At 39.3% G+C, this 15,578-nt stretch overlaps 1 protein-coding gene across 4 annotated transcripts in view; it reads left to right on the forward strand.

Annotated features, from left to right (window-relative positions):
- The window catches only part of USP54 (ubiquitin specific peptidase 54), a 92,188-nt gene extending 81,646 nt beyond the window's left edge, over positions 1-10,542 (forward strand). For all 4 annotated transcript variants that reach the window (XM_014879931.2, XM_014879935.2, XM_014879932.2 and 1 more), the window contains exons 19-23: positions 1,509-2,962; positions 5,269-5,387; positions 6,604-6,744; positions 8,216-8,402; positions 9,114-10,542. In XM_014879931.2, coding sequence (XP_014735417.2) covers positions 1,509-2,962; positions 5,269-5,387; positions 6,604-6,744; positions 8,216-8,402; positions 9,114-9,772 — 2,560 coding nt within the window. In that variant the 3' untranslated portion in view covers positions 9,773-10,542. The remainder of the gene's footprint in view (positions 1-1,508; positions 2,963-5,268; positions 5,388-6,603; positions 6,745-8,215; positions 8,403-9,113) is intronic.
- The last annotated feature ends 5,036 nt before the right edge of the window (positions 10,543-15,578 follow it).

The following is a 15,578-nucleotide window of genomic DNA, read 5'->3' on the forward strand; positions in this document are numbered from 1 at the left end:
TCCTACCCTCTTTAGCATGCAGCTTAATCCTCCTTTCTTCCCATGCCATTCCCTCCTAGCACTAGACCAATCCCTATCCAATTCCTAGGCTGTTTCTTGAACTGTTACTTTTTTTCCTCTCCCTTTTCTTACATGTTATATTACCAGAAGCTTAGATAAAATCTTGGATGAGAATCCTTTTTCTGTTCCTTTCTGTAAAAGGCTAAATACAAACCCAGTTAATTTGCACACCTGCCAGGCTGTAGTTCATAACGTTCTTTTCTTTTCCTGCAGTACCTGAATTACATGTAATGGAAGCTGATCTTGTTGTCAATCAGGAGTCCATTATATTCTCTCTTACAGGAGAAATGCAGAGCTCAAATTAGGCATTTTGACAGATTCTAAGTAAAGGAAAGGCACTTTCTTAACTAATTTTGCTAATGCTAAACTCGGTCACTGCTGCTCTGTGAAAAGAGCATTACTTTTGCTAAAAGTTATATGCAACTGAATGTTAATATTTCAGTCAAAGACAAAGAAACCCTTTTCATAGCCAGAGTTCTGTACTCCAGCTTTGATTTAAGTAACATTGTAGACTGTACAAAGTTTGCAATTCCTCACAAATAATATTCTATTGCTACATACATTAACTAGGTCTTCATGATAACTTTCATTCCATGCATCTCAAGGAGGAAACAAAGCAGTGATTTCACAATTGCCTTAAGTTTTCTGCTGGAGCTGATGTAGCCTGTCATTTTCTCATAGGTGGTGGATTTAGTACGGTTTATTCTGTCTGTATATTAAAATGCTAATTAAATGCAGAAAAATGCCAGGGGCATGTATGACCCAAGAATATGACTGTCTTGCATTGGTGCTTAAAACAATGAACATTATTTTCAAGAAGTGTGCCTAGGATACACATTATTGCAGAGTTATAGTTATGTATTTAGCTTGAACTTTATTTAACGTTTTGGATAAATATCTCCAAAAAATGAGAGTATAAAGATGATATGAGAAAAATTTCAACCTCTTCTTCCATTTGTCAAGTCATTCTTCATGAATTTGCCTGGAGAGAGGGGACCTTAGAGAAATACTGTCAGTTCATGTTCAGATCACAAACATGTCCAAAGTATTTTAAAAGATATCTAAGATGTTACTGTTGAAAACAGTTGTTTTTTTTTTTATCTTATATAAATGCTGTTCTTACTCTTCTTACAGTTATCTCTACTCACATACTCAGTGTGCTGGTTGCAATGCCTCTGGTGCTGTACAAGAACACTTCATGTAGAGCCTAATTGTAGCAAAATACTCTTAAAAATATGAAATAGATTCAATTAGATTGTTAGAGTAGAAAAACCAAGTTAGAAGCAAAGGACTAACATGAGTGTGTTTAGTCAATTAATGCAAAGTCTTCATGAGAATACAGTGAGCAAAGTGTGTTGAGCTGTGTGTCACCTAGTTCAAGGTCTATACCCTAGGAATAAACGTAAGCAATGACTACTGCTAATCATTTACTCTTCTGTGTGTTTTAGTGAACAGACTGGCCCGCTCCAAGTACTGCTGAGCCAGGAGGTACCACTGGAACCCAACAAAGAAGTGGAATTTGGGTCCAGTTCTTTCTTCCACCCACCTGCTTCCTGCCATGAATTGCACTCATCATTATATCCAGAGTCTTCCTCCTTGCCCCCTTCTGAAAGCAATCCATCCAACAGGATCTCTCCAAACTTCCAATCTGCTTCTGCTGATTTTCATGACCAAGTTCCCTCTTTTCCCTATAGGCAAGGGGTGGCAGAGAGGTCTGCAAGAACTGAGAATGATGCCCACAAGAGTGGGGAATTTGCTGACACAACAGCCACAGGGCTAAAAGACTATAGGGATTGCTGCAGTAGCAGCAAGTTAGAAGAGGTTCATAACATAATGCCTGTTCTCACACCTCAGTACCAATCCAAGACTAACACAGTAAACTCTGGGTCTTTGCCTACACTGTTTCCCTGTCCACATCCACCACAAGCAGCATCTCCTGAAAAGGACAGCCAGCACAGTCCTTGTTCCAAACGTGCAAGCTCTCCAGTGTGGCCCAGCATTGATCATTTAGGGTCCTATCATTCAATGACCCCTGCAACTTCATCCCCTACACAGCAGTGCTCCTCGGATCCTTTGCAGAAAAATAAGTACTACAGAGCAAACAGCCAGGAGATTTTATTACCCTCACAGGGTGAATATGGCACAGCAGACGGTTGTAAATCTGAGGCTTTTAATACAAAGGGACATGTTCGCTCCTTGGCAGAGCAGTTTCAGAAAATGCATGCAGTCTCCCAGAGAAAAGGTACTCATGAAAAAGACTGGATTACTGCAGTGTGTCAGGATGAGAAGTCTCCAAAGTTAACACAAAAATCTTTCATCAACCATTCATCTTCTGGTTACAGACAGCTAATCCATCAAAACCAAGAAAACAAAAATCAGTCTTCTGAAAAATTACACTCAACTGTGGATATTAGGGACGGGGTAGTTTCTTTGAAGGGTTTTAGTGCCCAACATGTTGCTTCTATGAGTTTTTGTTCTCACAGTGAAGAACTGTGTAGAAGAGGTGGACAGAATATAGCAGACCCTGTACCCTACGTGGAAAGGCACTGTCATGATGGAGGAATGAAAGAGGTGGATGATGGAGCTGCTAGTAGCATGGTTGCCTCTATGCCTGTGGACCGTTGGGTGAATAATGTGAGTAGGTATTACAGTTCCCAGAAGGCTAATAAGAATACTGAATGGCTTCCTGTACCTGGGAGGAGTCCACTCCTTTCTGATCAGAGAGCAGTTGGAGATGACTTGAGCAGGATCCCAGTGCACCTGCATCCACAGTGGAATCAAGACACAGAACAGGAGCTCTCAGAACTGGAATCCCTCTATCAGACTAGTCTGCAGGCATCTCAGGACACTAGGCCTTTCTTGGGAAGACAGGACAGTGCTAGGTATCCATTTGACCAATCAGGTAAGAATGATGCAGTTGTTTTTCTTGGTTGACCTGCCTATGTACTCCTGTGTAGGTGAAGATACGTTTTCCAGTCGATTTAGTTAAATGGGTATTAATTTGTGCACAGATGCAGAAAAATTCAGGTTGTAGACTCTGAAAATATTCCAGCTAACTAGAGAAAGCAGTGTGATAGCACTGCCTGGGGTGGCTGCAGAGTAGCTGTTGATCATGGCAAACATCTGTTAGAGTAACATAGAAATAATTGATTCAAGTAGGGAGCTAGCTGCTTTTGTCAGGCTAATGAATTTTGCTGTTTCAAAGTCCTGTATCCCCTCTGGAATTTATTAAACTGTTTTGCCTGATGTTAATGTTCTCCACTTTGGTCAGTTTTAACTGATTGTATTATAGTTGAGAATTTGGTCTTTATTTGGTTGAGGGAACTAACTTTTAAAAGTTTATCAAGATCTGAGAGTTGAACTTATATTTTGCTAAGGACTGTCTGCTTTAAGTTCTGGAAAATTACTTGTGAAAGCAGCAGTGAGAGAACATGAGGATCCCTGAGACCTTGAGGGTTAGTTGGTGCTGAAAGAAAATGAAGAGATTCCACCAGTGAGAACAGCCAGCTGTTGCTGGAGACATTCAGTTAGAGTCTGATGACAGTAGTCCAGTGCCACTTAAGCTGATCTAATCTCCTGCCTGAGACAGGGCAACCTTGCTTCTCTGCTTCACAAGTGAAGCAAATTTCTTTATAATGTGTCATAGCATTAAAGCTATGAATTTTCTGGTTAAATACAAGGCAGCCTAAAATTGGATGGATACCAAAGTGACACAGATACAGCTGTACACATAATATATATACTGCACTGCATACATAAGACAGGTTTTCCCCTGCCCTGCACCCATGGAAGTGGAACCTCCATCATTCCTGACAGTGTCAGACCTGGCTGTGACTAGAATGAGTACTGCAGTAAAGTCTTGAACAGGTTTTTGTTCAACAGCTTGAGTTTTCTCTGGAACTCTCGTGTCTTGCAGTCCACTCACAGACCAGTTAAGACATCGAAATGTGGCTATTTACCATTTGTTGTTGTCCTTTTGGTTTACTTTCAGAGTTAGGCAGAATCTGACTTCACAACTTTGCAGTTACTGTCTTGCATGGCCTTGAATCAGAGGGTCTTTTATGTTCCTACTTAGCCAACTGATTTTAAATGTTCTTTCTGGAAATCTACCAGCATAAAGCCCAGTTGCTTTAGTGGTACCTGGAGTTTGAATTCTGTCATCAAATGACCCATTTCTTATGCTGACTTTTCTTGCCTATTTTCCCACTATATATATGATAAGTGGTATGGATATTCTTCTAAAGTGAAGTTTGTATTTGAGATCTTCTGGTTTGCTGTAACTTCCTGTTGTTTCTTCCTAAGTTCTGCACATTCTGTATAAAACTGAAAAGTTTGAACCAGTGCATCTACTGTGATGAACTGGATGAAAATCACCTGAGTTAGGTCTAGGACTGCTCTTTCTTTCTTTTAACTTGGATTACCTATTCATTTTCAAATGGTGTTGAAACTTTGACCCATATCAACTGGTTTTGTCAGACCTTTGCATTCAGAATCACATGAAAAGGCCTCTGTTTCATTAGAGGGGCTTTACAGCACAGTTAAAGCCAAGACTTACTTCTCCAAATGCAACCACCTCAATGCAGAAAAGGTGTTGTTATCAGCATATCACCTCTCTTCCTTTATAGAGGAACTCCCTGTGACCGGTTTAATTAGGCTGTTGATTTGTCTATTCCATGAGAAATTTTAGGATTGTAACTAGTTGATGGGGATTACACTGAAGTAATTGTGGCAATCCTAGTTAAAAATAATACCTTTAACTATTTAACCAGCATAACAAATGGCTGAGAAACTGTAACATTGAATGGGAAGGAGCAGGTGAATGTGTGGGAAACCTAAAGCTGACTTGTTTATCCCAAGTAACTTTAGGTAACTTCGTTCTGGTAGCTAATTTTCTGTCTTTTTGGGCCCTCTAAATAATCTCACCTCTGTATCAGGCAAGTCTTGGTGTGCAGTTAAATAATTTACATCTTAAAAAGTTCAATTAACTGCTCCCCTGAAGCCTGCAAAAGGGCCAGGGAAATAGGCATAGTATCCTGATAGACTGTCTCCCCTTGAAATGTTGGGTGTTAGCTGATGTATTCGTGTTCCAGGGATCTGTGACTTTTTGTTCTATGTGTATAGTCCCTCTGTCTTTGCTGGAATAGTTAGTTAGAAATATGTCATAGCATGCAATCAGGTGTTGAATTTAATTAGTGTTTTCCTCCCCAGTCTCTGTGAACCCGAGTGTGAGGAAGCTTCCTGCTACAGCTGGCATGGGTCTGTCGAAAACCCCAACAGCGGAGATCGAGCGCAGTCTGTGTGGATCCACTGTCTCTTCTGTCTCCAAGGTGACATTTGGGTACTTGAGATGTACTAGAGGGGGAAGGGCTTGCCCTGTGCAAGAGACAATTTACAGTGGGATAAGTGAAGTACATTATGGAAAAGATACTGGGGTCGTTGATATTAATGTTAGAAAGAATTTTAAGTGCAGCTCAGGATTTAAGTCTAGCTCAGGATTAGCTAGCTAAAATGTGAGTAACTCATGCTACATGCAGCTTGCCTGCAGTCAAATGATCTAAATTCTGTCTTGGAGGAACACGCTCCTGAAAACATTAGGATCTAGTCTCTTTGAACTTAGTGACGTGAATTTCCTTGCCTCACAACTGATGATAACTGCTTCTTAGTTTTTCCACTTGCAGGGGCACAGGCTTTTTTTTTTTTTTTTTCTTCACTGTGTCACTACATATTTTTAAAGTAGATGATAATTTGGTATATGCTACAGTTGGTAGTTAGTCACCTCAGAGTGGGAGAAGATTCTTTTTCATTTTTCCTGGGAAGAAACTGTTTAAATAACTACAGTTACATATCACTGCTTGTATATGAAGACATGAAAGTATTTTCAAGGGGAAATGATGTTTCCTGCAATATCTCTGTACTTGTTAAAGGGAGCTCAAAGTCTGTTCCTTTATAGAACAAAAGAAAGAAAAGATGGAGTAAACATTCCCTTGCTAGTAACAAGCTTTCAGCATCCATCAGATAATCTTAGATTATCTGATAATATATATTTTAAAATATATCTCTTGCATATTATATATTATATTATTTATATATGTTTTTTAAATTTTTTTTTTTGGTTATGAGACGATTGTAGTACTTTATTGTAAGATGACTGTCAGCTGCATCCCTGATTATCTCTCCAGGCACAGTGATGCCTGGCCTGTAGCAGCAGTCAGTCCTTTAGATAGTTTCATCCCACTGAAGACATTTTGTCCTGGCTTTAGATAGGTTCTTTTATAAGTATCTCATTTAGACCAATCAATCTGTGTATATTTACTAAGGGAAGAAAGACTATAAGGACTAATATTTTTAATCAGCAGATCCAAACAGACCCATTTATCATAAGTTTTCAGACTAGTACCTGAATGAGGGATTTCAGAAAAGAAAAGGTCATTAAATATCACTGAAGTATGCTCCATTATATTTCTATTCATCTGTTGCCTATAATTATTGTACAAAATTGATATTATGAAAAACCTTGTCTGAAATGTATGATATTGTCTGCAGGTCACATATACCAGAGAACATAGCAGGGAACCAGAAGAGGAGGAAATATACAGTGCAGAGAATTTCCGTCGCATTGCTCGCAGTCTCAGTGGGACAGTCATCTCAAACAGAGAAGAGACCTTGGTCTCTTCTCACAGTTTTGTAAGTAGAATGATGTGCAGCTTTCCAAAGAGCTATCATCTATGTCTAGGGTTGCTGTTTTCTCTGTCTGCATTTAGTAGTTAACAAACAAGACAGAAGACAACTCAGTAATAAGCCATGATAAAAACCTGTCTTTTTTGCTCTGTCTTTGGAAGAAGAATGAACTTTTATATAAGCAGCAAAGCCATCTTCTTCAGGTGTCATTGCAGAGTAGTGGCTGCTGCAGCTGGTAGGAATGTCAGCTAACAATACTTGCCAGTATGCAGAAACAACCAGTAAAAACATTTTTTTCAGTTGACTTGAAGTATTTTCAAGAGAGCTTCTCATACACTTGTAATTTCAAAAAAACCCACCAGTACCAATATGAAAATTTTGGCTCTCTTGTAAGTTTATTAAGCAAGTAGCATCTTTAGAGAGTAAAGGTAAACATTAAAGGGGAGGCAATTCAAGTTTTGATGCAGACAGTTACATACAGAAAATAACCAAAAGTAAGGGGATTGGTCTTTCCTTTGTCCTCTCTGTTAAGTAGTCTTAAATGCAACTTAAAGAAACAGTGACAGAGTATTTAGCAACACAACTAGATATAATGCCAAGTTTTAGCTAAGACTGAATTTTTTGCAAAATCTACTTAATCTTTTATTTGAAACCAGCTGTTTTACAGGTGTAGAAGAGTCTCAGTTGCAAAATCAGTTATTTAGACAGGTTGGTCCAATTGCACCTCTCTGCTGTGGTACCATAAACTAAGTATATGTCAACTTTGAAGAGTTTACTCCTCAGCATGCTTTAGTTAAGGGCTCTGACATACCTGGAGTGCTGGCAGAAGCAGTTAAAAACCTCTAGCTGTCCAAGACCCACTCTCTCTGCTAAGGTTTCTATCCCCACAACACAAGCAGCCCAGTGGGATGGTTGTCTGTTACTACTCTTCAAGTAAGGCCCTGCGCTCAAGTTTGTGATGGTTTGTTGCTGTGCCATTCAGTCATGCCTGCTTTTTGGGATTGATATCTCTTAATAGAGGGGAATGGTACAGCACAGGTAAATACTTCAGCTGTGACAGGTGAATCTGTTCAGAGTCTGGAATCAGAGCTTTCAGGAAAGCCTGCTAGAAAATAGAAAGGAAGAATCAGCAATATTCTATTTCATGTGTAGTATACCATTTCCAATACTGACTGGCCTGACACTGTTTTCTGTATTCAGTTTGTCAGCCAAACCTCCAGGAGTGGTTTGTTTTGGCTTTTTCTTTTTGGTATAATTCCAGTCTAATGATCCTAAGTAGCCCACCACTTCAGTAAGAGCCTTACTGGATTGATGCAATTTTTATTTGTCTGTCTTCTTCACATACAGATGCATGTTTTTGTTCCAGTGACTCATCCCTTTCTTCCTTGGATCAACACCACCTTTGCTTGTTTCAATCCAACTCTGTGTTTACTCATCATTTTATGTTCTGTTCTTCTCCTTTCTCATTTTATAAAAGGAAGCACCAAATACGAGGAAAATGCCAGTGGACACCAGCCACCGTTCTTCCAGCTCCACTTCCCTTCCTTTCCCCCATGATCCTCCTGTATTTCCCTTTGATCCCCAGCACAACCCAAACCAGGTGCAGCACCCACCCCATGATGTACTGATGCCCAGCATGGTGGGCAAGGCACGTAAACTGTCAGGTAATAATCACAGGACTTTTCATCCTTCTTTGTGATCAGAAATACTGCTGAAGTACAGCTCCTCAGTTCTTGTCTTTCATAATGGAGTTTCACCATCTGCCTGAATTCCTCCAGAAATCTGGAAGGATAAATCACGTTTCTTCTTCTCTGCCCTTTGGAATTTTTCTGTGATTCTGTGCTAAATGTGCAAAACCAAAGCCAATAACCTTTATGGAAACATTATGATGGCTTTATATAAAATCATATCAATATTTTTGTGAGTGATTTTCTTTAATGTAAAAGTAGCGGTAAGACCCATCACCTTGTTGCCATGTATGAGAGTACTTCTACAAGTTACTCATTCCCACAAATCACACATGTGCCAGTAGAAATAACTGCTTCCTGCATGAGAATTATTTTCCTGTGACAGCATCAAAACCAGTTTGATCTACCAGCCTTGGAATACTTTGTTGGGCTCCTCTGTGATGAAACAAGGGGCTAGTAAAGAAATCTGTGACAGCAGCTGCGGTAGGATAAGGAGAGGAAATGCAGTGAGGAAAATGAATGCTGGAAAAGGTACAGCTAGCTTTTATTCAGAATTGCATGTCAGCCAGTTACTGGATCTACTAGTGATTTCATTGTTCTTCTGTCACCTGCTGGCCACAGCTGATAATTCAGAGAGGATTAAACAAATTATAACTAAGCAAACTTTTCTTTTAAAATTTCTTTCAGGAGATCAGAAGAACATCATCCAGAAACTTCTGGTTGTGCCTGACAGGGGTGAAGCTTTCCAAGGTGAAGACTACCCAGGTGTGGCACTGAGCTATGGGAGTCTCCCTTGTGTACCCAAAGGCACCCTCTCCCAGGGGCAAAAACCTCTTGTTAATTTGCATTTAGGAGGTGGAGCACCAAGTGTCTCTGGCCGTTTGCTGAACACAAGTTTTCCTGCTGGGCAGACAGCCACATTACCAGATAAACGAACAATGCTCTGGGGGAAACATGCTGGCCAGCCAGGCAAGAGTTTACAGGAAGGCTTCCTCCAGCAGCCTTCACAACATCACATGCATGAATCTCACGCCATCAGCTGCAGACTACCAGCCAGCACAGACTACAGCACTTTAAGAATACCACGTGAGCTTTCTTGGGATCCTGGGGCTTCTCAAGGTTGCCCTGTGCCACCATCTTGTGTGAAGGCCCCGGGTCCAAGGAGAGTTGATATGCCTCCAGAGGAAGACTGGCGAGAGAACAGCTACACCCCTCAGCCTGGCAGAAGGCGAATGCTGCCAGTGCATGTGATGGATGGGACTTTTCCTTCTGCTTCCGAGGCACACCGAAATATGCTGGCTCGAGCAGCAGCAGCTACTGGCACCATGCAAAATAATGGCTGGTGAGATTCCAGCCACTCCATGTGCCCCAGTACATTCACCACTCTGTGGACTGTGGTTGTTGCCAGAGTGTGGATTGCATGGAGACAGGAAACTCCTTCAATCAGTATCTGTGCCAGTTTTGTCTTAAAATGTAGCTATACAGTATGTGGAAACTAATTGCACTGTATTTTGTTTCTGACACTACTGAACTGCTGTCTGGATGGGGAATCTTAACTATTCTAGTCCTGGCCTCTCTTAGCAAACAAGTGCTATAAGAATGGTAATTGGCTTACGGGTAAGTTCAGAAGTGTGCACACGTTTTGAAGGAAGATGGCAACTAACAAAAGAACATTTTTAAGGACTTTTTTTCATGAAATGTAGCTTTGGTAAATTCTTCACAAAAAGAAACCAATCCTTTTGTTTTCTTCTCTTACCTCTCTCTTGTTCCTTCCTAGGGGGAAAAAACTGACCCACCTTCCAGGTTCCAGTAAATCTGCACTTGGCAGGTGGCAGTTAGTAAAGCAAGCACAGTTTTCAATGTTCTGAGATTTCATACAGAGATCACAGATGCAGTTGCTGCAGAGGAAGTGACAGGGAGACATTGTTCATCAGTAAAGTCCAATTTTCTCCACTTCTTTAAAGCAAACTAATGATGCTTCAAACAGAAAAGACTGTTAATGCTGCACGCTTAACTACACCAATGTAAACACAGAATAAGTTTAACTATTTTAGTGTCAAGCATACTTGCTTTTGTAAGTATTTTTCAAATAAATCTAAGAAAATAGTTCTATTTACCTGTCTGTGTTTGAGCTTTCTTTTCTGTTTAGCTTTACTCTTCAGTTGGCTGGAGACTTCTGATTGATTTTCTTACACATGAACAAACATGAGTAAGTTCTTTATTCTAGTTCATTAACAAAGTTTATGTAATAAAAGACTTAGATTTGAAGACACGCCTAATTTTGACTCAGGACTTGATGTGTTTCAATACTACTCAACACTTAAATTTCTCCTCATAATGGACAATAATTAAATGTCCTTCAAAAAGTATCTTGAGACTGACTTCTTATTTTAAGGAAAACTACATTTATGCAGGATGGTCGTGTATGCAGATATACAGAAGAATCATTAGAAATTATTGGTGTGAAGTGTAATTTTAATCGTGCTTGCACTCCTGCTCCTGCAGATGCTTTCAGGTGAGGTGATTACGAGTTGTTCAGAAGCATGGGGGGGTTTGTTCCATGCTTGCCCTGCTTGTCTGCTGGGAGCAGAGCTGGAGCTATGGAGGTGCCAGTGCTGGTGGAAAGGCTGCCCTGCCCTGCCCCGCCCCATCCATGCTCTGTCATTCACAGTGCTCTGGTTTGGTGACCCGAGGGGCTCCTCTCATTTCATGCTTGGCTTGATGGAATCTCATCAGTTGTTGCTGTTTAGCCTGAGACTGAGCCTTGTTCGTTTCAGTTAGTGTAATTGGTCAGTTCCTTGTTTCTAAATAATCACTATTGCTTCTGTTACAGTTGCAGTCTCCTGTAACTACATTTTACATTTGGAATTATATTGCACACTTCTTCGTACTTAACTGCTCCACTAGCAGTGGTTACCAGAAAGCACTCTGCACTCTGTTCTCCCACTCCTCTATTCTAGAAAAACCCTCATGACTTTTGACTTTTTTACATAATGGTTTTGCCAACTTCACAATATGAAACTTCAGTAGTACTGATTTTCTAGATATGAACAAAGGGAGTTTATATTTTACTTGAAACAACTGTTTGATTCAGGTTTCCCGACAGATACAGAATTGTTAGTCTCTCATGGCATAGCCACCTCTGTCTTCAGCTTTTTGATACCTTCAGTGGTTGGTGAAAGCTGCAGTAGCCTCAGATGGAAATGAGGACATGGATAAGTGTTTGACACTTCACTTGAGTAAAACTGTAAAAAATTCAGGTTGCAGACTGAGACTTAACAGTCTTGATAATCTAAAAAACCAAGCTGCCAAAGTATGAAGTCATCACTTCAAGAATCAATATAAAGTATGAAACTTTTGCAACTGAAGACAACATGCGTGCTTAGCTTTCTTTTGTCCTAGTGACCAAGAAAGAATGGAAGTATACTTGCATCAGGCTCTACAGAATAATTCTGAGTTGATGCAATTTATTAAGATAATCAGTAGTAACCGAGTGGGTTTTTTAAGAGAACTGTTGTGTTTATTCCATTACACTTCTAGCTTCCAGGTTTCAAAATTGTTTTTTAAATGCCTGTGTATATCAGTTGCTTTCTATGAAGTTAGCCAGAGGCCTGAAAAGGAAAAGCTGGGTCCATACCAGCTCTTTATCTGAAGAGAAACAAACTGAAGTACATTCAGCAATATATTTAACATAGAAGAAAATGCGAGACTGGAAAAATACTGTTGCTTCAGCTTGTGCCTGCAAATTTTAGTAAGGTCAGTAAGATAATATTTACTTTGTAATTCATTTGACTTACTTGTCTTTTCAGTGATATTTATACCATTCAAAAATCAATTACCTAGTAGTTTAATAGGTTGTTGAAGTTCACTGTTGCCTGTAGGAGGGTGAGGTGGGAGTTCCTGCAGGAATTCAGCAGCTATTTAGAATTCTTAAGAGTTAACAGTTTGTAAAGATTTGACAGAATATAACCTTTTCTTTGTCCCTGGCTGAAGAGTATGTTATTGGATGGAATTGAATGAAAAGAATGCCATACACACTTAAATTCACCTTTTTAAAATAAGTGAATGTCAGTTCTCCTAAAAATAAAATTCTCATTCCCTATATTTCTATGATTTCTCATTGTGTTTGTAATATGCATTTAGACCTATGTAGGGAGCAAAAGAAAGCAATAATAAAATGAAAAGTGACTTGGTGTCCTAGCAGTAGCAAAATTATGTAAGTATGATCCTTCTGTGTTTGGAAAAGGAACTACCTAGCACAGTTCTTTCTCTCAAAGGCAACCAAGTTTGTACCTGCTGTTTGTGGAAATCATATTCAGACCTGCAGAGCAGCACATGTGCTCAAATGGAGCGTGCAGCACTTGGGAGTTAACCAAAATGTGCTCTGCCTGTTTCTTGTTAACAAAGGCTGCTGCACCCACATTAAGATGGCGAATTTGGAGGAGGGAAGGAGCTGTCTTACTGATAAATTCCCTTGATTGCTAACATTGCTGGAATGGACTTAGCAGTGATGGTTGGGTAGGACATAGAAGGCACAGTCAGGATTCCAGAATACTGGAATTCATGCAGGTTTTGCGTCTAATGTCATGTAGAGAGAGGGGCAGAGGTGTAGGGAGAAGAGAAGGAGGAAAGCAAAAGAAAGGGTGGATTGAAATAGGAAGGAACAGATGGGTAGGTGAAAAAGGCAGAATGAAAGGAAATGTGTGCATATCTTCGCTCAGATGTGTCTCTTTTCAAGGAACACTCAGTGATCAGTCTAAATTTTCCTTCCTCCTTTCAGTGGATAGATTCCTGTACAGAGATGGTCCTCAGCAGCACTGGGGTGCTGAAGCTTTTGAGAAAAGAAGATTGACTGATGGAGAGAGTAGGCAATGTTCTTTGTGGCAGTCTCGGGTTATGTTCCTGCTGTGGCAAATGAAACTGCAGAAGCACTTGCATACTGCTGCTATATGTATAAATTGACATTGGACAAACAATGTAGGTTAAGCCAGTGTTTGTGCCAGCTCAGGCAAAGATAAAAACGTGCTTGGGATTTACAAACACCTCACTAAAGTTAGATATGTTCTAGAGTCTCCTACCATTGTGCTGTCTCCTGTTCAGCTCTGTGGCTGGTAAAAAGCAAAAGTATATTTTCATCCATCTGTGCTTGCTGCCTCTAGCATTTTATCACTGCATAGTCTAGAATCTTTTCAAGTCTAGTTACATATCTGTAAGGCTTTTTTTAAGGGTAATTCTTCACCATTACTGTTGCTGATGGAATTACCTTTAAAGTTCCAGAAAATGTTTTAGAAAAAGCATGATAGATCAATTATATTTTAATTCTCTTGCTATCTGCATCATTCTAGTTCATTTAATGAAATTTTTTTATCCTTTAAAACCAAAACAATATAACTTGGAAATGTTTTTAAGATTGCTTTTTCATTAATGGAAAAATACTAAGACCAGCTATACAGTCACTTGGGAGCACTGGTATTTTCACTAGCAAGTTTGTAGAAACAGATGCAAATAGAAGAGTTGTGCTGAAGAAACACAAACTACATTATTGGCATCAATAGAATTGTTTTAATACTCGTTCTTGAGTGAGTAAACACTGAATGTACTCATGAATAAGAAGGTCAAGTGTCTGTTTGTAAACTAACTTACATTAGGTTTGTTGAAGGAGGATTATCTTAAGTTTTGGCTGGCCTAGTCCCAGATGATTCACCAGTTAATCACAGGCTTGAAATTTTTGTGTGTGCATATATCACTAATCAAAATAATTTTAAATAGGAACACATGAGAAAAGTGAATACAATAAACTGTACTTCAATAATAACCATAAGAATCCTTTCATGTTGCTAAATTTTAGCTTAACTTATTTGCAACTCAGGCAGAATGATTGGGATGGCAGTTTAGGGTTATCTATCATTCCTATCATACCCAGCATTGAAGGTCTTACTCAAAATTCATACCAGTTAATGTGACTGTCAATTGAGGGAGCTCCAAGCATAGAACTCTTGCTGCTTACAAAAAAAATAAAAATCAAACTATTCAAGGTTGTCTTAAATTGCTGAAAGCACCTTAAAGCATGGGCATGTTAGCAGACAGTATCTCTGTGAAGATTCAGGCTGACTTTTGTTTAAGATCTGAAAGATGTCAATCAAATGGAAGTTAATGTATTACAGTTAAGTCAGCTACAAGTTTTCAGAAATCAATATGTATTTTAAAGTATGTTTAAGAAGAAATTACCAATCGTTCATGGCAATATGTATTAATTTTTCCTAATAGGATGAAATAATGCATACTTTCCCTTTTTTTTGGTATTCAATTAGTTTCTCGCAATTAGTTTATCCAGAGATTATAAAAATTTCAGTTGACATAAAACAACCATTTCAGTGCTGTAGACTGGTTTTGGATAACTGCCCTTAGAGGTGTAAAAGAAGCTACTTAATGTAGCAGATGCATCAAGCCAGGTTTTTGACACCATACTCATCTGAAGAGAGAGAAGAAGGTATGTGTGTGGGAGTCTTGACTGATCAGTAAGCTGCTGATTTGAACACAAGGTTTTAATTCATGGGGAAGAGCTCAGTGTTACAGATGAGAAAATAAACTTGGAATAACTTCTCATGGAATGATTTCTCATGGCAGGGGGGAAGCCCACATCTCTCCAGTGGTTTCAGAATTGTCTATTAGCATACAAATTTACTGGGACAAGATATGTAGTGGAAGAGCTTTTAAATGTTTATGTGAATTATTTTGATATATCCTTGAGATGTCCTTTTCTGCATTCATTTTTCGTGACCTCAGGGTTGCCCAGTTATGACAGTAATTTTTTGTTCAACCCTTTATTCAACCCTATCCAGTCCTAATGTAACAGTTAATTCTTGATTGTACTTCACAGTGTTTGGTCTCAGGAACTTGGGAAAAGGATGCAGAAGTAAGCTGAAAGCATGTTTGCACTTTCACCATGTAGTCATGATGGCTAGATGTGTTTGTGAGAAAAGAGTGCATGAACTGTTCAGCAACTGAGTTGTCATATCTGCTTTTTGTGGGTTTGTTGCCCTGACACTTCCATTTAAAATTGATTAATGTGATTTCTCTGATCTGTAGGACATCTTGTTCATGGATCAACAAAGTTAAAAAAATAATAAAACATATCACACTGTTTTCTAT

Source organism: Sturnus vulgaris, chromosome 8, assembly GCF_052056855.1.
Source record: "Sturnus vulgaris isolate bStuVul1 chromosome 8, bStuVul1.hap1, whole genome shotgun sequence".
In the NCBI taxonomy this organism is placed as follows: Eukaryota; Metazoa; Chordata; class Aves; order Passeriformes; family Sturnidae; genus Sturnus; species Sturnus vulgaris.